The sequence below is a fragment of the Schistocerca serialis genome, chromosome 2 (assembly GCF_023864345.2).
Source record: "Schistocerca serialis cubense isolate TAMUIC-IGC-003099 chromosome 2, iqSchSeri2.2, whole genome shotgun sequence".
NCBI classification, from domain to species: Eukaryota; Metazoa; Arthropoda; class Insecta; order Orthoptera; family Acrididae; genus Schistocerca; species Schistocerca serialis.
Window position 1 is genome coordinate 510155474 of NC_064639.1, and position 25705 is coordinate 510181178.

Consider the following 25705-nt stretch of genomic DNA (forward strand, 5'->3'; position numbering starts at 1 on the left):
TTTAGATTCATGTTTTGACCTCTATTGACATAATTTTTCAGAATAATGTTCTTGATTATGTAAATTATGATTGTTTTGCTTTACGGGTGGCAACTAGTGGTAATATGTCCTAATACGTAAGAAAACAGCAATTGTAAATTTATTTTACATTAATTTGTTAGAATATGTTGCTTTCAAGTATATAAGAAATTGTTAATGGAAATTTTTTGAATAATGCAAAATCTTTTTTCAAAATACTGAAAAAATGCAGTTACGCAAGAGAAAACCGGTCAAGCAAACTTTTAATTTGCATGCAATGTTATTTCACTTGGAAAAAATGTGTATATAAGGTGTGAATCGATATAATATGGAAACATTGTTATATGAAAATTATTAAATTATTCAAAGTAAGTTGTCTTTTTTGTATAATTTTGGCGTTAACTTCATACCCTATGTGTGAATAAATGACAGCATAAAAATAATATATGTAACTAATGACTGTTAGGTTTGAAATTGTAGACACGTGAACCAAATACTACTTAGAGGACACTGTTCTTCATGAAAGCGGTGAATTCAATATTTCTTTGCAAATACAAGTCAGCACGTCACTCTTAACGGAACAAAATACACTCCTGGAAATTGAAATGAGAACACCGTGAATTCATTGTCCCAGGAGGGGAAACTTTATTGACACATTCCTGGGGTCAGATACATCACATGATCACACTGACAGAACCACAGGCACATAGACACAGGCAACAGAGCATGCACAATGTCGCCACTAGTACAGTGTATATCCACCTTTCGCAGAAATGCAGGCTGCTATTCTCCCATGTAGACGATCGTAGAGATGCTGGATGTAGTCCTGTGGAACGGCTTGCCATGCCATTTCCACCTGGCGCCTCAGTTGTACCAGCGTTCGTGCTGGACGTGCAGACCGCGTGAGACGACGCTGCATCCAGTCCCAAACATGCTCAATGGGGGACAGATCCGGAGATCTTGCTGGCCAGGGTAGTTGACTTACACCTTCTAGAGCACGTTGGGTGGCACGGGATACATGCGGACGTGCATTGTCCTGTTGGAACAGCAAGTTCCCTTGCCGGTCTAGGAATGGTAGAACGATGGGTTCGATGACGGTTTGGATGTACCGTGCACTATTCAGTGTCCCCTCGACGATCACCAGTGGTGTACGGCCAGTGTAGGAGATCGCTCCCCACACCATGATGCCGGGTGTTGGCCCTGTGTGCCTCGGTCGTATGCAGTCCTGATTGTGGCGCTCACCTGCACGGCGCCAAACACGCATACGACCATCATTGGCACCAAGGCAGAAGCCACTCTCATCGCTGAAGACGACACATCTCCATTCGTCCGTCCATTCACGCCTGTCGCGACACCACTGGAGGCGGGCTGCACGATGTTGGGGCGTGAGCGGAAGACTGCCTAACGGTGTGCGGAACCGTAGCCCAGCTTCATGGAGATGGTTGCGAATGGTCCTCGCCGATACCCCAGGAGCAACAGTGTCCCTAATTTGCTGGGAAGTGGCGGTGCGGTCCCCTACGGCACTGCGTAGGATCCTACGGTCTTGGCGTGCATCCGTGCGTCGCTGCGGTCCGGTCCCTGGTCGACGGGCACGTGCACCTTCCGCCGACCACTGGCGACAACATCGATGTACTGTGGAGACCTCACGCCCCACGTGTTGAGTAATTCGGCGGTACGTCCACCCGGCCTCCCGCATGCCCACTATACGCCCTCGCTCAAAGTCCGTGAACTGCACATACGGTTCACGTCCACGCTGGCGCGGCATGCTACCAGTGTTAAAGACTGCGATGGAGCTCCGTATGCCACGGCAAACTGACTGACACTGACGGTGGCGGTGCACAAATGCTGCGCAGCTAGCGCCATTCGACGGCCAACACCGCGGTTAGTGGTGTGTCCGCTGTGCCGTGCGTGTGATCATTGCTTGTACAGCCCTCTCGCAGTGTCCGGAGCAAGTATGGTGGGTCTGACACACCGGTGTCAATGTGTTCTTTTTTCCATCTCCAGGAGTGTAGGCAGATCTGAAGGCAATCTCTGGAGTACCCCAGGAAGTGTGATAGCACCGTTAATGTTTGCATTGTATATAAATGACCTAAAATAAAAAGTCCTGAAATCTAATTAAGACTGTATGCTGACAACGCGATTGTCTATAGGATAGTAGCAACGCCAGAAGACAGTATCCCTTCGCACATGACCAGCAGTGTGGTGATGAGTGGTGCAGGCTCTGGCAGTTGACCTTGAACGTAAATAAAAGGAACATGGGGAGCACACTTAGTAAAAAGGTCCACTGGTGTACAACTACAATGAAGTGATGAAAGTCATGGGATAGTGATACGCACCTGTACAGATGGCGAAAGTACGGCGTACACGGGGTACAAAGCGCAGTGAATTGGCGGAGCTCTCACTTGCACTCGGGTGATTCATGCGAAGAGATTGTGGTGTCACCGCCAGACACCACATTTGCTAGGTGGTAGCCTTTAAATCGGCCGCGGTCCATTAGTATACGCCGGACCCGCGTGTCGCCACTGTCAGTGATTGCAGACCGAGCGCCACCACACGGCAGGTCTAGAGAAACTTACTAGCACTCGCCCCAGTTGTACAGCCGACGTTCATAGCAATGGTTCACTGACAAATACGCTCTCATTTGCCGAGACGACAGTTAGCATAGCCTTCAGCTACGTCATTTGCTACGACCTAGCAAGGCGCCATAGCATTTGATATTGAGATTCTATTGATGTATCATCAAGAGCGATGTTCTACAATTATGGATTAAAGTTAAGTATTCTACCAGTACCTCCTGTTTTGCTAGTCTTATTTCTCTGACCTGTTCCAGAGCTCACGCCAGTCTGCGTGTAAGCAAACGCGTACATTTCGGCCTCCTCTAGCAACACAGTGTTGGCTCTTCTGCCAACACATCAGAGATTTCCCAAGTGATTATTGGAATTAACAGACTTTGAACGTGTAATGGTAGCTGTAGCTAGACCGATGGGACATTCGATTTCGGAAATCGTTAGGGAATTTAATATTCCGAGATTCACAGTGTTACGGGTGTCCCTATATTACAAAATTTCAGACATTGCCTCTCACCACTGATAACGCAGTGGCCGACGTTCTTCACTTAACGACGTTTGCGTAGAGTTGTCAGTGTGAACAGAGAAGCAACATTGCATGAAATAACCACAGAAATGAGTGTATGACGTACGACGAAAAGATTCATTATGACAGAACGGCGCAATTTGGCGGCGTTAATGGGCTATGGCAGCAGACGACGGACGCGGGTGCCTTTGCTAACAGCACGACATCGCCTGAGGCGCCTCCTCTGGTGTGGTGAGCATCTCGGTTGGACACTCGACGATTGAAAAACCGTGGTATGGTCAAATTAGTGCCGATTTCTGTTAGTAAGAACTGATGATAGGCTTCGAGTCTGCCGCGGATCTCACGAAACAATGCACCCAACTTGTTAACAAGGCCCTGTGCAAGCTGCTGGTTGTTTCATAATGGTGTGGTCTGTATTTATACTGAATGGACTGAACCCTCTGGATGTTCAGCTACTTGGAGACCATTCTCAGCCATTTGTGGACTTCATGTCTCGAGACAAGGATGGAATTTTTAAGGGATGACAATGCGCCATGTCACCGGATCACAGTTGTTCTTGATTGGTTTGAAGAACACTCTAGACAATTGGAGTGAACAGTTTTGGCCACCCATATCGTCCGACATGAATCCAATCGAACATTTATGTGACATAATAGAGAGGTTACACGGAAAGATGCGAGGGTCTCTGCAATTTGTCGGACACTGAACCATCCGCCTGATCGTGACTGCAGAGATGCACTCGCCAAATCACCATGTAGTAAGAGGGCTCCAAATATTTCGTGAAGACTTTGGGATGGATTGATTACCACCGTAATGTGATCTGTGCAATCCTGGTCGCTGTATCGACATTCAGATGCAGACAGTTTCTGTATAGCTTGCAAAATCTCATTTAGAACCGACTTAGGCTGTCTGCTTCGCTAGATCCGGCTGCACGAGAACCTTATTAACAAGGACAACGGATTTCAACTCAGCCAAGCGTGGAGTCCAGTAATAAAAGTTCTGCATGCGTACTGACGCCCATCAGTCATCTCGTCAGCGCAAGCTACCCCCACCACCGCGGCCTGCACATCCCTCGGTCCATACGCAGAGTCAGAGGAGGGGAGAGGCGACAGGCATATATACCACACCACCAGCCATCCTAGGACGTCAGTCAACAGGAGTAACCTGATGATGATGGCACGTTACGCCGTCGAAAATTCGTTCTACGACGACCAGTCAACCCAGCTGCATGCCCGAGGGACCTTCAACCATCTCATTCGCCGGGAAAATCTACGAACCCACATACGCACCTTTCTCTCCGAAGCACATCACAAAGGATCGATAATACTGAGATGTCGCTGTGGTAGCCATGGCAGATGCGGCAACTCATCCTCGTGCTAAGAAAATCAGTCCTGAACTGTGCGAACAGGGGCCCTGTCGTCTGTACGGAATGGACTTCCTACCATGGGATGGACCTGATCAGCCAAAAAGTTCACATAATCCTTAGCAGAAACGCGACCTTGCAGAATAACAACGGGATCCATGGAATACCGCGGTACAGCTCCCCAAATCATGAAGGAAACACTGAAATGCTTCACTCTCTGGACGTAAACGCAGTCAGAAGTTGGAAACAGCGCGAAACATGACTCATCCGATCAAATGCCATTCCTCTCTTATTGTACCAAAATGAAAAATTCTCCTATCATAGCACAAAAATGGCGAGTATATTCTGGAGAGAGTTTAGGCTGTAGAAGAAGGGAACCAGCTATTGGACTTATCTGGCAGCTTCAAAGACATTTAAATCATAACACTTTGACGTATTCGCGCCATTCTACTTGTTGATATTAGTAACCAGTTCAAGTAATACAAATACAACGTATCAAGTATAGTAACGTGACACATTATGTCATCCACCCAGGAACAAATCCACGTCCAGAAATTTTATCACCAAAAACCTTTTTTGGCTATTAAATGTATGGTCTTCAGCCGTATGACATTATACGAGTATGTAGTTTACTATGGCGAAACAATCTTCTGGATTCTGGGCACAGGATCAGCGGATGAAGGTGTGTCAACACCTTACAGTTCAGAGAGCTCACTGTCCTCGTACAGTAGGGTTATCTCGTAAAAACTCGCGAACATGTCAAGATGTTTTGATTCAAATATCTTAGAATTTGCCAGACAACCCTTCCTTTACTTTTCTAACCCAGCCCTCGACATATTTGCCTCTTTTTGTTCCGTGATAGGAGGATTTTTTATTCTGGTTCTCAACTTTTATTATGCCATAATTTCGACATTATACCACCATAGCTTAGTAACCGATGCAGATTTTCGTTGACTCGGGCGACGACGGATCGGGTGTATGTTTTTTATTGTCTTTGAAGCCATGTTGCTTATATCGAGGCAAGGGATAAACCTTTCATAAAACTGAATGAAGCTAGATTTTTAAAATCGAGTTTCCAATTTTATCATAAGAATGCATTTTTTATTTATGTGAATCACTTTAAACCGTTTCCGCCCATTCAGTACACATAAGACAGAATTTTACGTGCTAGATTTAGCTCGTCTGTCAACTATAGTATCTTGACAATCGATAAAGATTATTGGATGAAAAAAAAATCATTTTGAGTTTATCCATTTATCTTCCGTAGCAAAATTTGAACGATTCGTACGCGTGTAAAATATATAAGAGGCGCGCTTTAAAAACCTGTTTTCCACGTTTTTCCACACAAAATCCGAAATGTGCTCATACACATGCCAGCATTAGCTAAGCATTAATTTCATCCTCATTAAAATATTTTGGAAAAGGAATTAATCGATTCACACAACTTCCATGGGTGTCAGCCCCGGTTCGACTTTCAGACTTTGCTCAATAGACTGTAACATAACTGCAATAAAATAGATACTCGAATGGCAATGCAAATGGCTGCTGGTCTGGACTAAACCAAAAGCGTTTTACACCACGTTCCTAGCTCAAATAGGAACTGAGATTCAGTACTTCCCTCCCCTCCCGCCAGTAAATCATGATTTTGCGCGCGGCCTTGACATACTTCTACAGAGCTTCCGCGGAGTAATGGTATTTGACGTTTTTATAGCTTCATCATCATTGCGGGAATTTGTATTACTAATGAGTAGTTTTGGAATTCTATTTCGCCCTATAGCACCAGGCTTCGTGTGGTTTAGTGTTCATGTTTACAGGTACGACAGTTCTGTAGTGCCTTTTGCAGCTGTCGTCTTCTTATTTTTCGTCACGATCGTCTTCAATTGCCTTCTGTCACTATCAATAAATTTACTGTTCCGTCCGCCTTGTGGCTTAGCGTCTGATGTTTCTCCGCTTTCTCTGTATCCAATATACTCGTAAATCTTTGATATGGTACATGCTGAAACACCGATCACGTCGGCTACCTCGGTTACGGAGCTCCAACAATTTTCTCGCGTTCGAGCTCACTTGGCTCCAACATAATGCACTAACAACTACAAAGAACACTGTTCCGACCAAACTGACACTTGAAACTTACTGAGGGCGTTGCACAAGTTGGCGTTCGTGGGAAAATACAGCAGCGCTCCCTGCAGATATGGCTAGCATCTCTGTTTACGTTCAAGCATGCACTTTTCGCGTTGTTTATTTAGTCTAGTCCAACACCTGTACATTCCAGAGCGATAGGAAGGAAACATATTTTCAAACTTCAGTTCTCACATTTTAATAGCTAAAAATACATTTTTATGCAGCTGTACCACTCTACTATCCATGCTTCTTATATAGATTGTTAATTACTCTGGGGGGATAGTCTGTGGAGCTCTCTTTGATGAACAGGTCCATCTGATCCATTGGAACATTTTTTCTTTATTAATTCATGAGCCACTTCGATCTCACGAGTGGCTAGGGTAAGAACGATGCGCGCAAATATAGCATAGTTATTTTGGTGAAGCCTTATACATAACTGAGATGCGGTAGCTTCTCCGGGGTCTACCTACTAAAGACACGTTTCGCCTCAACAACTACCCACTCCATCGGCACACAGCACAACCTGAGGTTGTTTTCTGACGAGGTGTGTACTATCCTCGAGGGCCGAGCCCTTCAGCTCAAACATCGATCCCCTGACACACAGTGTTCCACTTCCTTGCCGAACTGTGGTCGTTGAAGTTGGCACTGAACTTACAGTTACAGACGACTACCGGTGCACACCTGTCCCCAGCTTTGGAAAGCCTCGTTAGCCAAACTCGTACCCACCCAATAAAACCTGAGCTTTCTGAAGTGATCGCCTTTTGTCAAGATCTAGGACGCACGTAGAGTCATAGGATGCCGCGGACGTGGTGGGCACTAACCCATCTTCATTTGATAGACGTGATGTCTGTTGTTTCGGACAGGTCTGAAAGAATAAGCACCACATATATAATTAAGGCGATGACGAGCAATACCCTCTTCAGTGCAGACGCACAGCAAGTTCGAAATCTTATGGGAGTCGGCGAGATGCCGCGAGTAATGAAGCTAATGAGTGGGGGCACTATATCAGTAGTGTGTGGTATAAGTTCAGAATTTGGGTCTGACGGGTAGGTGTATTAGGGTGGTCTGTGCGACTGTGGTGACATCTGTGTCCAGATGGCGTAGTAGTCAGCGCATCTGCCTAGTGAGCAGGAGACCTGAGTTCGAATCCCGGTGCGGTACAAATTTTCAGTATGTCCCATTCCCAATGCCCAATGGAGCTAATGTCTTTAATTCTTTGTGTTTCTTCACATGACAGTCACAATTATCTCAGTTTCTTCAAAAGCTATATTGCGCTCCGGTCTCTTGTTTCCCCCAGTCCCAGAGACGATATTTTTCTTTTAAACAATTCCATGCACCTTCCACAAAATTTCGGAAGACCTGCCACAATATTTCGGCGCAGAGTCTTCTGGACATCTTCAGGTGATACTGGCGAAAATGCACCGGCACATGCTTGGTGGATTCACTTGGCGTTGCGCGTGCGCTACTTGAGAGCGTTCGATTCTACTGCGCGCGCGCCCTCCGTGGTGAAAACCCGCCGCATCGATATCGGTTCGATTCTATCACAGTACTACTACGAAGGGCACGAAGTTTTTCAATGACTGGATTCCATGCCGAATGCAATTCAAAACCGCCCTCTCGATTAATAAGAGACTCATGTCAGACAGTGATATTTCCACGGATCCATTAATAATAGACCTCCAAAAGTTAGACCTATGGACCACTACTTTTGTCTCACTGTGCTCCATTACATCGAAGCAGCTATGCGCCGTCTTGCTACAGGTTGAGTTGAGGAAGTTCGCCGGAATTTGCGAGCAGACCCGGATACGGTCGTACTTAAATCGGACAAAGGTAATGCTACAGTTTTAATGCTATGGGAGGACTATATTAATAAGATTAATGTTTTATTAAGCGACTCAACACATCGCAAAATCGATAAGGATCCTGCAACCCGAGCGGTGCGAAAACATCAGAACTTCTGACTAACAGTTCCTTACCAAAGGAGGTAATTAAGAGACTCAAACCAATTGGTTCAGTTCCACCTAGTCTGTATGGATTGCCTAAGATCCACAAGGATAACGTGCAATTACGTCCAATTGTGAGTAATATTGGGGCAGCCACCGACGACTTAGCAAAGTACTTGGCGTGTTTTTGCTCAAACTAATGGTGGGAAAATGTCCACATCACATGAAGAGTTCTATTTATTTATCAGCAGACTGAAGTTATTGCAGCTGCAAAGTAATGACTTGTTTGTCAGTTTTGATGTGGTTTCACTTTTTACAAATGTACCTCTTATTGACTCACTACATCTCATTGGCAATAGGTTTGGAGCTGACATTACAGCGCTGTTCGAGCACACCCTCTCCTCTACGTATTTTTTATTTAACAACGAGTTTTATGAGCAATCATACGGTGTCGCCATGGGAAGTCCTTTGTGTCCCCTGGTGGCCAAACATTTTATTGAAAAATTTGAGGAGCGAGCACTCACCTTTTAAACCAACAGTATTTTGGCGATATGTTGACGATAGTTCCTATAACATCGAAACTCCATACACGAAAACATAAAATTTATTATGGAGTTGGGGAAGGAGGGTTGCCTGCCATGTTTAGACGTCTTGGTGCGACGCACATTTGCACACTTGGTTATTCAGTATATAGAAAGCCCACTCACACAGTCCTTTACTTGCAAGCCGCTAGTTGCCACCCTCCGGCACAAGCGATGGGTGTTTTGAAGACCTTGATTCAAAGAGCCCACGTCATCTCTGACACTAATACTTCGCAGGCGGAACTGGAGCACGTCCATACTGTATTTCTGAATGTCGCAGCAAGTGGAGAGAGCGCTGCAGACCTGTAAACGATAGAGCAGAAAAGAGGAAGAGGCCTTTAAAACGACTGCCTATTTACCATACTTTGGTAATATTTCAGCGCAAGTAGGGAGAATACTAAGATAATATAAAGCGAAAGCAATCTTTCGCCCTCCTGCAAAAATTTCGTCGCTGTTGGGATCTGTCAAAGGTGACCTAGAGCTGCGCAAGGCAGGTGCTTACAGGATACCGTGCGAATGCGGCAAATCTTATATAGGGCAAACAACGCGTACTGTGCAGGATCGCGTTGTAGAACATCAACGGCATACTCGCCTCCTTCAGCCTTGTAAGTCTGCCATCACCGAACACTGTATTTCTACTGGTCACGTAATGAATTACAGTGAGACAAAAATTGTGGCGCATACGTCTAACTTTTGGAGTTCTGTTGTTAATGAATCCGTGGAAAAACGACTGTCTGACAGTGAGTCTCTTATAAATCGAGACGGCGGTTTTGAATTGCATTCGGCATGGAATCCAGTCGTTGAAAAACTTCGTGTCCTCCGCATTGCACGGTCACTTTTGAAATGTCTTACTTTTTCAAGCATTGAATATACAAGGCGATTACAAGTTCCAGGAGTTACAGCTCGTGGCAGTTCCCTCTTCCTCGTCTTCATCTTACGTAAATGGCATTCTACTGCATGTGTCAGTTCAGCATTTCCTTCTCCTAATGTATTGTAAACTCAACAGACAAAAAGTTAGTAAACCCAGCGCGCATGCGCAGATGTATCGTTAGGCCTATACAGACGGCGCAGCGATATCTAGTCATGTGCTCAACCGCATGCGCTCTATTTTACCATAAGGAAGTGACAGTCATCAATCAGTGAGATACTTATATTTCAATGAACGTTGTAGGTACTTTAAACGTGGATGCCATGGCATCGGGTGAGCTGCTACGCCCCAGTGGCTTTTGTGTAACAAAGACAAAACTATCCAGTCGAGGGTCTGAGGAATCACAATCTGTGCATCGTCATGCTCTGTATGCAGCATCAGGACACTTGATTATACTGATAGCATATTACAGTGGGAGAAGCAGCGACAAGCCACTGGCGGGGAGGGGGATTTCTCTCAAACTGTGAGACCATCCATGGCTCATGTATTGCAGAAGTCCATGAAGAGCTGGGTCACAAACAGGTGCTCCAGTAATAGACCAAATGCTAAAGGGGAACTTGGCTTTACCGGCGATTTAATGACATTTTGGGTTGTCGGATGTTATGCCGGATATCGGCGTCGTATTTGCTCGTTATTTCTGTAACATAGCTCGTAACCTTCATCAGGCGCGACATGGGACTGCTCCTCGAGTGGACCTAGTTCAGTATTTATGTCTGTGTACTTCCCCCTCCACCGGCGGTGGCAGGCGTTCCCTTTGCGGTCCCCGCCTGCCCGCTGCGATTTTCTGGAACACTACCGTTCCGTTTTCCGTCCGCTGCGGTTCTGGATGTTCCCTCAGTTATCCGCGCCCACCAGATCCGCTCCTGGGTGTTCCACCTTCGGTCTGGTGCGTTTATAATTCCGTCTGAGGTACCAGGCGTTCCCCTTACGGTTGGCTCCCGCTCACTGCGATCTGCTGGAGCGTTGCCGTTCCGTTTCCGATCCGTTGCGATTCTGAATGTTCCGTCTGCGATCCGCATCCGTTGGACCCCCTCCTGGACGTTTCATCTTCGGCCCGCTGCGCCTGGCACTCTGTTGATCGTTTTCTACATCCAAGCCTTTCGTTCTTCTATTCGTGGTGAGATGCAGCTGTCCCCATTGCTCCCTTAACAATTCCAGAGCAGGTTTCCAGGCTCTACTTAGCTGTAACCCCATGTCGCGGTTCATGAGATTGTCAGTCACTTTTATCTCAGTCGATTCCCTTATAACTTTGTCCCATTATCTGGGTGCCTGAGTTAGAATCTTGGTTTCATCATAATTGATGGTATGATCTAGTTCTCGACTGTGTTCAGCAATGGCTGATTTCATCACCTGTCTTAATCGGGCGTTCCTCTAATGTTCTTTGCACCTGATATGCACTGTCGTCTGGCCAAGTTAGATAAGCCACTTCGCAAGGTACATGATAAATCCCTGGTTTTCGTAAACTCGTGTCGTCTTGAACACTCCCCACCAGTCCTCCGATCTTGCTGGATGGACGAAAAACACACTTAATATTGTGTTCACGGAGAATCCTACTGATTCTGGCAGAAATAGAACCAGCATAGGGCAGAAACGCCACCTTCTTTGCTTCATCTTGCTCTGCTTCTGGAACCTGTGGTGTAGCCTCTGGTTGGAGTGCCGCCGCAGTTTATTTGGTCGTATATCCATTTTTGCAGAACACAGTTTTAAGATGTTCTATTTCTATGGGTAGACTCTCGTGGTCTGACAGGGCACCTGCTCTGTGGACCAATATCTTAAGTACCCCATTCTTATGCACAGGGTGGTGACAGCTGCTGGCCTGTAGATATAAATCAGTTTGTGTTGGTTTTCGATACACATTGTGGCCAATTGATCCATCTGATTTCCTTTTGACTAGTACATCCAGAAACGACAGCTGGCTATTCTTCTCCAGTTCTATGGTGAACTTGATATTTGCGTGGCATGACTAAAGATTTTCAAAGAGGTCATTGAGCCTGTCCTTCCCATGAGGCCAGATCACAAAGGTATCATCCACATACCTGAAGAAGCGTGGTATTTTATATCTGGCTCTCTCTAATGTCCTCTCCTGAGATCCCTCCATAAACATCTGGGCAACCGTAGGAGACATGGGCTACCCATAGCTACAACTTCAGTTTTGCTTGTAATATTGGTTCCCGAACAAGAAATACGTGGATGTCAGTGTACACTTGAACAGGTCCAACAGAGCACCGTCAAATTTCTCCGCTATCAGTTCTAGTGAGTCTTTCAGTGTGACCCCAGTGAACAGTGATACCGTATCAAAACTAACCATTGTTTCTGAATCTATGATGCGTAGTTGCTTGAGGCATTGCAGGAAGTCTTCTGAGATTCGAATGTGGTGAACACACTTCCCCACATACGGAGACAGCAGGGTTTTCAGGTACTTTGGCTATTGCGTATGTAGATGCCCCATCATTACCGACAATTGGGAGTAGGGGGACACCCTCCTATGCATTTTACACAGTCTATATAGTCTAGTTGGCACTGGTGCTTTTGCCCATAGTTGTCTGATGATCATATTAGGCAACCCTGTTTGCTTCAGAGGAGCCCTGGTCTTCTTGAAGTGTAACTCCACTGACAAGGTGGACAAGAAGACCAGCGTTCACACCAGTAAATTTTCAACATTTATGTACCAACAACAGCATAACTATAACTACTGCTGCTTTTCACCCTCGGCCTAATGGTTTCTTGGTCCCTAGATGTAGGCAGCGGGGAGGGGGGGGGGCACCTTGTGGCCAGTTCTGCACCCAGTGTTCCTGGTCATTCGCAAGGTGGACACCGGGGTGCAGACAGTATGATGAAAACGACAGTGCTCGACACATGGTTTTGTGGAGAGGGATGTGGTGTCATATGAAGAGTGAGGTCCCGTGGTAATGTTGGTACCTCACGACGTAACCACAAGCTAAAGAAAGTCATAGCCAGACGCAGCCACAAATGATAGACAAAGACACGCTCTCCAGAAGTGCTGTACACCGCGATTGCAAGGAAATCGACTTACACCAGAGTGCAGGGCCGCTCACCCGCTCTGACAGCACCTTCGTCATAGTTCAGATAGACCAGTGAGCTAGTGAAAGGCTATTCCTGACTGTCATATTAGGCTAAAATGCTTCTGTGCAGAACAATTATCTAGTGCAAGAACTATAAATAGTTGCGACTACTTCAGTAATGTTATTCAATGTAAAGAACGGCCATCATTGTGTTCTGAGACTGTATTATGTATTATCGTCCCACATATGGACATGGATACCAGATTAAAGCTTTCTACTGAAGCTCCAATAATTATATTTATGTGTTGTGGGAGCTCAAATGGTTCAAATGGCTCTGAGCACTATGTGACTTAACATCTGAGGTCATCAGTCTCCTAGAACTTAAGAACTACTTAAACCTAACTGACCTAAGGACATCACACACATCCATGCCCGAGGCAGGAACCTGGCGAGGCGAACCTGCGACCGTAGTGGTCGCGCGGCTCCAGGCTGAAGCGCCTAGAACCGCTTGGCCACACCGGCCGGCTGTAGAAGCTATTCTACCTACTGTAGAAGTCAAAACTGTGGGACAATCGTCTTGGTTTGCTACGATATGTAAGTAGGAACAGAGGATGCAGCTCGTTGTCTAGGCTGGGTTCACCAACAGACGTAGAACGAACTCAACAGTGTGCCAGGGAAGTGTAATGCGACCCTTGTTGTTCGTGTTGTCTATTGATGACCTAGCAGACAATTTTACTGATACCTTGAGACTTCTCACAGATGATGCAAATACTGTTTGAACAAAAATTGTGTATGAATACTCACCGTGGTCTTGACAAGATTTCAAAATGGTGCCAATGTTAACCTTATCCCTATCCTTGTTTCCAGTGTCACCTATTTTGGGATGGGAACCCACCCATGGTTACAGTGCAATTAATTGCACAACAAGTGTAACTGGCAATTTATATGTCTCAGACCTTCTTTCTTTTCTGTTGAAAACCTCTGCAATTTACCTCTCGCTTCCCAACCCCTCCCCATCCCTCTTAGCCCTTCCGTCCTTCCTTCCCCGTTCCAGTCTTCTTAGATATTGCTATCGGCGCTATCATACCCTCTACCAGCCCCCATATTGACCCTCAGTTCATCCTAACCCTCTCCTTGCCGTTCTTCTCCCCTCATCCCCTCTTCTTCCCGCACCACTTCATAATGATTTGTTCTTACCTTCCTTCTTTTATTCATGTAGACAAGGAAAACAGTACATACAGAGTGACAGTTATTGAACAATATGAAAAGAAAATGTAAATTAGTTACAAACTACGGTGTGCACACACTTTATTCAACATGTAAACGTCACTGCAGAGATTCAGATTTAGGTTATGACATCTTCTATATGCCTTCCATCATTGGCGATGATGTGGCGCAGAAAAAATACCGAAATTCTGCCTGACCCGTTGAGGTGTCGAAACATCGATTCTGTCGATGACCTCATGAATGGCTCTTCTCAGCTCAGAAATTGTTTTCGAGTTGTTGCTCTACACATTGTCTTCAGTATACCCTCACAAAAAGCAGTCCCATGTCTTCAGATCCGATCGAGTCCCATGCCAGTGTCTCCGGGTACCCCAGAGCCAGAATGCGGTCCCCAAATTGCTCCTGCAGGACATGAAACACTGTTCTTCGATGGGGTCGAGTTCCGTCTTGTATGAACCGCATCCTGATGAAATCAGGGTCACTTTGGACAATGGGGATGAAATCATCTTCCAAAACCTTCACGTGCCGTTCGGAGTCTCTGTGCCATCAAGGAATATCGCACCAGTTATTCCATGGCTGGACACTGCATACCACACAGTCACCCACTGAGAGTGAAGAGACTTCTCGATCGCGAAATGCGGAGTCTCAGTCCCCCAAATGCGACAATCTTGCTTATTGATGAACCCATCAAAATGAAAGTGGGGTTCGTCGCCAAACCATACCAATCATGCGCATATTAATTCCCAACATGTCCTGCAGCCTCCAGAGTAGTTTGAACGTCCTAACTCAAACTGTTCAGCAGTTATGACGATTTTATTTCATATAGTTCAATAATTGTGAGCTGCATAAAAATGTATCCAGAGGTTTATGCATATGCACTGGGATACATGCATGTTGTATTGTTTCTTAATGGTTATATGTAATTCAGTTAGGTTCATATTGTGCCCATGATAAGCTGCATATTGTAGTCAACGTCTGCACTGAGGTTGCAGCCCTGTATGGGTCATAAGTAAGATACCAACTACAGTAATATTACTCTATTTATCACTGCATTTTAGCATTTGCAGTGTGACACGTACCTTTGTAAATAAATTTAATGTAAGATGTATTACGAGTTTGGAATTGACTGCATACATTATGTTTTATTTTGTAACCATAAGCAACACCATCTATTGGTTTGTGATGCAACTCTACATAGTAATTTTCTTCATAAGCAAAGCCTTCTGTCGGTTTGCGTTGTAATTCGACTGTATTATTTTACAATGCAACTACTTGTAGGGCATATGTGAAAGACATTTTACTAGTCTGAAGGTTGCTTTTGAACTTCTTTTATATTTTTAATTTTTTTAAAAAACTGCTGTGCGCAAGTCTGTAGGTAATTGGCAGATTGATCGCTACACTAGCGCCCTCCTGTTACTGGCCTCTATTAAGATCACATAGCATAAAGCACCTGGCTGTGGTACACAGCATATGGCCAGGCACAAGTACCCATACATCGGTATAGTCAACAGTAATTTAGTAAGAAGGTTATTTATATATTTTTTAAAATTTGATGAAATTTTTGGCAAACTTTTGCAGTTTCATTGTAACATTTATGTAATCATTACCAGTTTGTGATACCTTGTATATATTGCTTTATAGTCTTCGAAAATAATGTAATATCAAAACATGTAAGACAATCTTCATCACATAAAAAATGTGACTGAGATAAATTTTGTTGCAAGTGATTTAACTGTTCAGAGACGTACACCTGTGTACATCATAAAATGAAATAAACGTTATATCCTCTGACTAAATATCGTTGAGTCACAACTGGAATCGGTCAACACATACATGGGTGTAGCAATTTGAACGGTATAAAATGGAATTATCATGTGAGTTTAGTCATACTTAATTCAGGTAGCAGAGTTCTACTGGTTGGTAAAATACCAGGAAAGTGAAATCCGTCTACAAAGGAGGTGGCTTCAAAACACTGGTGCAGTTCATCCTAGAATATTACTCAGATGTGTGGAACTCATATCAGATAGGGTGAACAGAGCATACTGAACATGTAGAAAGAAGTGTGCACGATTGGTTACAGGTTTTTTCGGCCATGGAAGGGAGTCACGGAAATGCTGATGAACGTGACAGATAGACCACTATAGACAACCAACATAGCGCGAAATCTCGCTCATGTTGTGTAAATAAATAGTCTTAGTGAAGAATCTAGAAATATTCTAAATGGAACGGGAAGGAGCCCTGATAAGTGGTACAATGGGAAAGACCCTCTTCCTTGACCCTCTTAATGGTATGCAGGGTGTTGTTGTATAGGTGGAGGAATATAGCTTGCGATCTGAGCTGTGGAAAATATTTTTTGCAATTCTCACTGAAAGTTGCGTGTGAAGCTATACTTACATCTTCTTCGACGACATCTGTTCAAAAGTCACAGAAAGATGTATAGTTTAGTTGTCGTCTTACACAGGCATAGGTTTTCCATCTGTCTCAGCATAGGAAGAGTCACTTTTCAGGTAGGTCGTGAAAACGAATGTTGCACAACGTGTGGAGTTTTTCATAGTTTCATATGTGCATCGTATAAAGTTCTAAAGCTTTGTATCCCGGTATGTAATTTAATCATATTCCTTCGCAGGAATGTAGAATCTAATAACTTATTTGTTACTTTTTTCACTTTTACTTTCTTTTTTCAGTTTCCAACAGCTATGATATATTTCTCACTTTTTTATCCTAGAACATTTCTTAATTTGGTCACGTTTTAGGGCACGTAAAATTTGTAGGGGGCCTTTTATCTATTTCCTCCTTTAGTCATTAACTAACTTGATATTTATTTCTTATTTCAATATTATCCTTGACTCTTCTAATTCATTCCCTCACTCGTCATTATTTTTCTTGATGTGGCATTTATCACACATTCTTCTGTTTATTTGTATTGTAAGAATAAAATACAAAGCATTTTTTAGCTATGATCAACTTGTCTGAATGTTTGAATTATGCTGACGAACTAATTTCACTGCCTTATTACCCCATGTAATCAGATTTTCATAATAATTTCACTCTGTCACTTTTCATTTAGTTTTTCATATGCAATCAGTTCGTGCCAGTTCACGTTAATTTCTCCATTCAATTTGGCATCCATACAATTTGTGCTAATTATACCGTCGATTTATGTGTGTGTGTGTGTGTGTGTGTGCGTGTGTGTGTGTGTCATGCAAATTTTCAGGTCCAATACTCTAAAATTAGCTTCACCTTGCATGTTCTGTGACCAAAATGGTTAAGACATTTTATTAGTTTGGAGAATAAATAGCAGAGCTTGTGGAAGTCGATCGAATTCCCGCTAAATCATGTTGATCTTCAAGAATGTGTAGGGACAGAAGCTGAAATTTGTCTTTCACAGTATTATGATATCCAGATGCCTTACCGAAAAAATTTCTTCCAGATTTCAGCAAAATGACGAATTTAGAATTGTAAGGTGATTTTTTTAATATAAAACTTGGAAAAAGTAAAAGAAAATTTTCTTTATGAGCTGAGATATTTCATAGCACTCTATCAGCTGGTTTAAATTTTTTTTCGTGTTGGCACAGTTTTAAATGATGAATTTTTTTCTTGATTGGGTGTATCAGGGACTTTTCGATTTCCAGTGAATATGGCCATACAATAAGTATACAATGTTGCCATATCTGAATTTTAATGTGGAATGTAGTGAAATGTATGAGTGGGATAATGTATCTGTAATACATAAATTTGATTGGCATGTCAAAGGACATTTAGTAGATAAATACTTTTCAATTTTCTGCATGTAGTTTAATTTTCCATATAGTTCTTCTTCGTTACATATTATAGTTAAGATTAAAAACTTACTTCAAAAGAAGTTTCGTATTAACGCTGGTTATTCAGCTATACCTCCATGCTGCATAGTTTCTTCACGGTTCTGACATTTTAGTTTTTTTTTCTCTGTCATGTTTTTTCATAAACTCACATTTCAGCCAGTTTTCTCTCAATAGTAGTGACTAACACGAATAAGTTACTGAATGAAATATTTAAATTCTTGTACATATTACGCAGTCCAAACATTCACTACATCAGTGACATGTAAAATTCCATATGCCATCAGAGTTATTATCCAGTTTTAAAGATGCTGTTTTTTAACTGGTGCAGTGTCATGTAAATTATTTTGTTTTCTACGACAGACATTGTCATAAAGATTGCCATGGATATCAGCACCATGAAAAATAATACCAGTGAGGGGAGCACAGTTTCTTGGCATTCTCACAAGTCATATCTTGCCAGTTTTTCAATATTTGTCACTGGTACGGGCTATGAATGCTGTCAAATGAAGCCTGTGAGGATCATTTCCACTATTTTATGTGTTTTCTAATGTTTCGTATTCCGAAGACATGAAAAAAATTAGGCTTCGAAAATAATTATGTCTAAAATTACATTTTGCTTTCATGAAAGCTTCAAGTTTTAAGCATCTGACAACAGTAGAAACACTCTGATAATCTTTTAAAAGACAATATTTTCGCCATTGATTGTAAAAAGTTAGTGGCTCATATCTTGTCTTTTAATAAGTTCTACGTGGCTGTAGACCCCAGCTATGAAACGTTAATCAACTGTGAAATTTTATAAAATATCTTTTAAATGTAACCGAAGAATCCGTCAAAATCATGTGATTTTGAATTTAATCTACTGCGGTCTGTTTGCAGCACACATAGAAAATGGTTTCATTTTGGCTACCAGAGACATGAACTCTACATTACGACCAACGAAAAGACTCAAAATGAACCAGGAGCTTTCTTGAAAAACGTATGACATACATTTTAAAGAACTGGAACAGACTCTCCTCCATTTTTGCAATATCTGATAACTGTGTCTTGTTTATTTAAAAAAATTATGGTCACAAATTTCTATTTTGATGCAGTGCTATGTAGGCCTAATTTCGAAAGTCTGAATAAATGAAAGATGTCATTAGTCTACCATTAGGACATGTGACAGCCTAATAAGAGTAACTGTTTTGTTGACAGGGCCCATACGAGATCGACTTAGTGGAGTTTTCACCATGCACTGATATTGGCAGTCTTGGTATTATGTTCAATGTGTTATACACTTTTGAACATTGCAAAGTTGCTTACAATGGAAACCTGACGTTTCCGTATGATGAAGACGACGAGGAACTGCTGGTATGTACTTACAAGGGCACTGCTTATCGTACACTATTCTCGTATGCAACTTTCTCCTTCGTTTGAAATTTCTGCTTGTGTTACTTCGACTGCTAACTTCATTCAACTGGCATTTATTTCTTGGAGGAACTTCTACTTCTGCACACTCAGTATAGAAATTCTGATGTTCATTATTCTGAGCACAAACAGCGCTGAAAAATCCTAAACTCTCTCTGACTTTAGTGGCTTCTGAGTTATCTAATACCAGTTCTTTAAAATAAAGCCAATAATCTGAATCCTATGAGCTAAATCTCTATAGACATGAAAAGGGAACATAGCCTGTGGAAAAGGCAGCATTACAAAAGCAGAAGACTGCTTGAGTGAGTTAATTAGTTGCATTTCTTCATATTTCAATGCATGTTAGCTATTATGTAACATTGACACCTATTTCACGTAATAATACGCAAAAAGGACGCAGCTTGTTTATCATGACTTTATGAAGTAATAATGATACTTGAATGGAATTATAATTTTTTTAAAAAAATTGCATTGACTGTCTACTAACGACTGGTTGGCAGCCGGTGATTTACTTTTATGAAGAAAATAGTTTAAGAATAGAAGACCATAATTTTGCGCTGGAGTTAGGATGGCTTTCAGACTTGGATTTAACCTTTTTCACCCACTGTTCAGGTTTTACATCGAAAAGACAGTGACAAAAGTAAAAGCTAATGTTCAGAAGATGGATTAAAACTCAGGGTGAAAGGATGCCATGGACAAGATTCGCTGATGACACCGGTATCCTCTGTTGAACAGAGAAGCAATTGCAGGACCTTCTGAATGGAATGAAAAGGGTACAACCACAAACTGTGCACTGAGAGTAAACCAAAGAAAGACGACAGTAATGAGGAGTAGCAGAAATGACTAATATTAGAGATAGATTTAAAATAAAAATTTTGGACCATGAGCAGAGGGAATTCTGTCATGTGGGAAGCAAAATAACAAACGACGTGAAACAAATGGATAAAGTAAAAAGCCAACTAGCACAGGCAGAGAGACCATTCCTGACTGAAAGAAGTAATTTGGAGAATAAATTTCTGAGAATGTGCGTTTGGTGTACAGCATTACATAAAAGGAAATCACCAGAAACCAGAAAACGAAAGAACTGCTATGCAAGGATGTTGAAAGATGGACTGATAAGAAACGATGAGATTCTCTGCGAAACTGGCGGGGAGAGGATTAGTGGAAAACAATTACAGGAAGAAGGAAGAAGATTTTAGACACCAGTTAAGGCATCAAGGAATAACTTCCTTGTTACTCGAAGGAGCTGTAGGTGGTAGAAACTGCAGAGGAAGATGGAGACTGCAACGTAACCAACAAATAATTAGGACTTTGGGTAGAAGATGTACTTTGAATCAAATCAGTTATCAGATGAGTGGAAATTGTGGCGGGCAGCGCCAAAACGTTCAGAAAACATATGACTCCAAGAAATAATATTTTAATGCTTTCCAGTCAGCGGGTAGTTTAAGTCCAAAATGATATACCCAAGTTCATTCGTAATGAGAAATTTTGTGAACTCTGAATAGGTGTTAGTAATAAACTTCAAAGGAAGTAAAACTACTGTTATCCTGTTGTTAGCGTGCCCAGTTTAAGCAGTCGTCTGCATGGGGCTTGAGCATTTTGTGCTCCATGCAATCCTCAGTTCAAGTTTTCTGCGTTAAATAAATTGTTCAAGGGTAAAAACAGCGTGATAGCTTTTCCTTTTCTACATGCATCGTTAAAAATTTGCAGCAATACGTCCTGGTTGCTACTGTTTGTAGCCTCCCTTGTAGAGAATTATGTGCAATGTGCTATGAGGAAACTAGGAAATCAATTAATTGCTCAGTCGCCATTCATCGATATAAACTAGACTGTGCTCACGTCTCACGAAGTCTGCACCGTCTTCAATTTCTATCCATTTTAATCAGATATTTTCGTCGTTACTGCAAAATCCTATAGATGTTTAAAATAAAGTTTTTCCTCAAAAAAAATTTCAAAGTAAAAGGGAAAAGATGGTTCATATCCATTTTTCGAAATCTCATTAAAATTTTCTGCTGTATAAACACACCGCTGACCTCCAGTACTGAAACATCACGAAGGTGACAAGCACCAAACATCAAATTGGCTTAAATATAGTGCGTATTTGATACGCAAAAGATCACTATTTCCGCTCAACCCTAGGTACGAGCTAACTCTGTCTATATTCTGTATATAACTCGCGTTTGAATTTTGACTGATTGTGAGAATATATTGCTATCTCCTGTTAGAAGGAGAAACATCTACGAACGAGTGTCGAATTCTGGCAGTGGCAGAATCGTGTCCTAGAAAGGCTATGGTCTAACATTGCACAGTTTTGCCGCACATGATGGCTGATATCCCGTGACTGTAAAGTGAGTACTGAAGCAATGGATTCAGGAGAGCTACATTCAACGCCATGCCTTATTTCAACGACGCCACGCGTCTAGCGTCCTAGAGGGCACCTATTGTCTGCTGAGCTGTGCAGCCTTATCGCGCACCTTCAGCGAAGTTATGGCGCTGTGTCCCGCAACGAAAACAAAGACGTCTAGTCCTGTACCTTCAGGACCTGCCTTTCGTCCCAGTATTTACATTTTATTTTGATTGTTGCTCAACTCGATCTCTTGTATTAGTAGTTTTAAATGCACCACAATCTGATATACGCATTGGATTTGGGACAATTCCAGGCTCTGTTTGGTTAGTTTTGCAAGAGTATTGGTATATGTATATTAACTGTATCGTGAGATAAAATACTGGGAATAGGCTTGTTGCCACGTGAAATGATCGTGAATGTATTTAATCACACAATGGCTTATGAACCACAATACAATCCAGGAATTTTCTACTCAATCGTTAGCCTATTTGGGGCTAGGATAACGTAGTATAATGTTGTACATATGTTTGCTGTTAGTTGTAGTTAGAGCTGTATGACACGTAAATAGCTCTCTACTACTGCCTGTTTTGGTAAGCTCAGCACTAGATATGGCAGCTCTACCGCTAACCTGTGGGCGATCAACTTTCAAAAGGGATCATCATGCATTATTAATATTAATAGTATAAATGTTAATTTCAGTTCCGATTTTATGCAAATTGCCTATGAATATATTGTGCCACAAAGATTGTAGCTGCCGTGAATATTAAGTAACAACCTCATCACTGACTCACTATGCAATTAAAAAAGAAGTCACATGTACCTTGCAAGCTATCATTACCATATATTACTACCGATGTTCAGAAAAGAAATTTTTTGTACTTTCAACTTTTCAGTTATCGTTCAGTGGGTTTTATACTGTTTCTGTTTATGTTAAGCTAGCTTCACTACCTTCTGTTTTAAGTTTACTACTACACTAGACAAAGACGTGTATATAACAGCGTCAGAGATAGAATCCAGGCTATCGTCTTTTGCTTAGACTGTTACACGAGAACTTTTATTTTGGTTTGCTTGTATTGTTGACTACTTTTTACCTTCCAACACAGTAATTAAGCTTAATGTTTTTATATTTTATAGAGCAAACTGATTACTTTCTTGCTTTATGATATCTTCCCCAGATAAATGTCGTAACACCAATTGACTAATCTTTCTAGTCAATCTCACATCTTTTATCTCCTAACACTTTGGGCGGAACTTTACTTACTAATTTTCTCTTTATTTCCTTTGATATTTTCAAAGCAACTGAACATGAGATAAGTGAAAAGGCTACAGTCTGAAAAAATACGCCGGCCGGAGTGGCCGAGCGGTTCTAGGCGCTACAGTCTGGAACCGCGCTACCGCTATGGTCGCAGGTCCGAATCCTGCCTCGGGCGTGGATGTGTGTGATGTCCTTAGGTTAGTTAGGTTTAAGTAGTTCTAAGTTCTATGGGACTGATGACCAAAGAAGTTAAGTCCCATAGTGCTCAGAGTCATTTTTTTGAAAAAAATACTTACTTTTTCTTTTCTTTATAACACACCAAGCTCTCTTAATAAGAACTTGTCAAGACGATATGTTCGATGACCAAAGGTACCCAACGCTCTATTACTAATCTAGCATTTTAAAAACTAAAGCGCTAGTGCCACTGCTACTTTTTACCAGTATTTTAACACTTGTAAACAGAGCTCTGCCTCTTCAGGCACTGGCGTCTATATAGACAAAATACCACTAATGTTGTCGTAGACTGTGCTACCTCACCTATACCGACAACCACAATTTTGGTATCCCAGGCGTCGTCAATGGAAAGTTGGCGAGATGAATATTGATATTCCATCGGCAACTCATGCCATTGTTCTGCCCAGTGTCACACCGTTGAAAGAGATGGATTACGACCCTACCTGCAGAGAGCCTCTGACTTGAATGGATACTGCTGGAAGGGTGTTAGAAATCACCACACAAATAAAATATTTAGAAACGACCACAAAGAGATATATTCTGAAATTAGTACAGAACACGTAGTCTTAGCCGAAGGTGGCCACAACTGACGTAGACATATTCACAGAACAACATACAGAAATAGCACTCACCTACAACTGCACAACTTCAAATGAGAACACTTCAGAGAGAGGATACTCAGCTATGAGAACTACGTTTCGGCAACAGAAAGGGTGTAGTAGACGTCGGTAGATCTTACCATATGGGGCCGGCGCTGCTATTCTTCCGTAGTACTGCGAAATATTCGCGATCGCCAAATGACCGAAACTGAGATCGAAACTCTAGGGTGGCTTCGACTGAAAAAAGGTAGTTCTGGAACCAAAATGTTGGTAGGTAAAGCGGCTACCTGTAGCCTGGTGGGCCATATAACTCGACGCTTCCTTTTTGCACCAGAGTTATCCTAGCCTGGATCAGGTGGGACGGCTGGCTTTTCTGTGTTCTTGCACGTCTCAAGACCAAAATACGCTCCCTTTTAACCTGTATCTTTTAATTTATTAATTCCTCTGAAAGTGATTGCACCTGATTTCTGTGTACAGGTTTTAGTTCCTTTGTATGTAACAAGTTATTATTAGGAAGTTTCTGTAGTTTATGTATTTATTTAGAAGTTTAATTCGCGGTTGAATCTTTAGTTACTTAGAAATAAAACTGACAGGCAAATTATGGGTAGAGCAGCTGCTTGTTATTCATTAAAAGGTCCCGAATCTGACGCCTGATTTCATATTTATTAATTACTTATCGAGTTATCATTTGTTTCTGGCCTTGTGCAGCCGCCCACATGCTCGTCACCGAATGTGACATTCTTTGGAGGGTTCGTAACACGAAGTGTTATGACTTGCCTCCCTCAAGAGCTCTGAGTCTGAGACAGGTCAATTAACTACAACTGAGTCATCTCTTCCGTATCCTAAACTGCTTTATCCGTCGTAAAAGTATCTAACCGAAGACAGGAATGAGTCAGTAGAAGAAATGGACGCTATTATTATAAAACAAGAACGAGATATATGAGGCATGCATATAGAAAAAGAATTCAGACACAAAATAAGTGCACTCTTGTAACTTTAATTTTGTTCCTTTTCCTTTGGACTTGTTGGAAAAAGCAATGGAAAACCAAATCGTAAATATGTCTCAAGGCTGTCTCAGTGTTATGACAATAAACATTTTCGTCTACAACATAACATATCTACAACATGAATTAATACAAAGCATGGTTAACAAAAGTTCTCACCTGGCATTTAAAATTTACAAGTGTGGATAATGAGACAAAAAAATTCTTAAAAAAAGAAGGAAAACGCTGTTAACTCGTGAAAAAAAATGGCACTTTGCCATACATCACTTGTGATGTAGCACATGTGAGAAAGGGTGGGGTGGAAATTCTTTCCTTACTCACTTACACACCACACTGTGTCCTACAGATGCATTTGACATAGCAATACTTAGACGGCCAAGAGCGACTGTGACGGGCAAGTGTTGTGACAGCCAACAGCCGGGGTGGTACACGTCAGACGTCTCCGGCTCCCTGCTGTGTCCTGGGGGCTCGGTCAGTGACGTCGGAGAGTGGCGAAAGGGACAAGTAGTCCCCCTGTGCTGAGACTCAGATGGTTTTGCTGTATGCCTACTGGAACCAGTCCTCCATTCGACAGACATGTGAAGCCGCTCAGTCTCACGAATGTGAATAATAGACACCAGACAAGAAACGTTCTCTCCTAGCACACTGCCTTCGAGATAGGTGCGCCTGACAGTCAGCCACCGTTATTAGTTATAAGTATGTTAATGACGGTAGCAGTCAATCCTCAAATCGGGAATGACTATT

General features: G+C 42.3%; 1 protein-coding gene across 1 annotated transcript in view; it reads left to right on the forward strand.

Moving 5' to 3' along the window:
* Positions 1 to 25705, forward strand: part of LOC126457478 (uncharacterized) — a 160448-nt gene that overhangs the window by 5969 nt on the left and 128774 nt on the right. The window contains exon 2 of the mRNA XM_050093771.1: positions 19310 to 19465. Coding sequence (XP_049949728.1) covers positions 19310 to 19465 — 156 coding nt within the window. The remainder of the gene's footprint in view (positions 1 to 19309; positions 19466 to 25705) is intronic.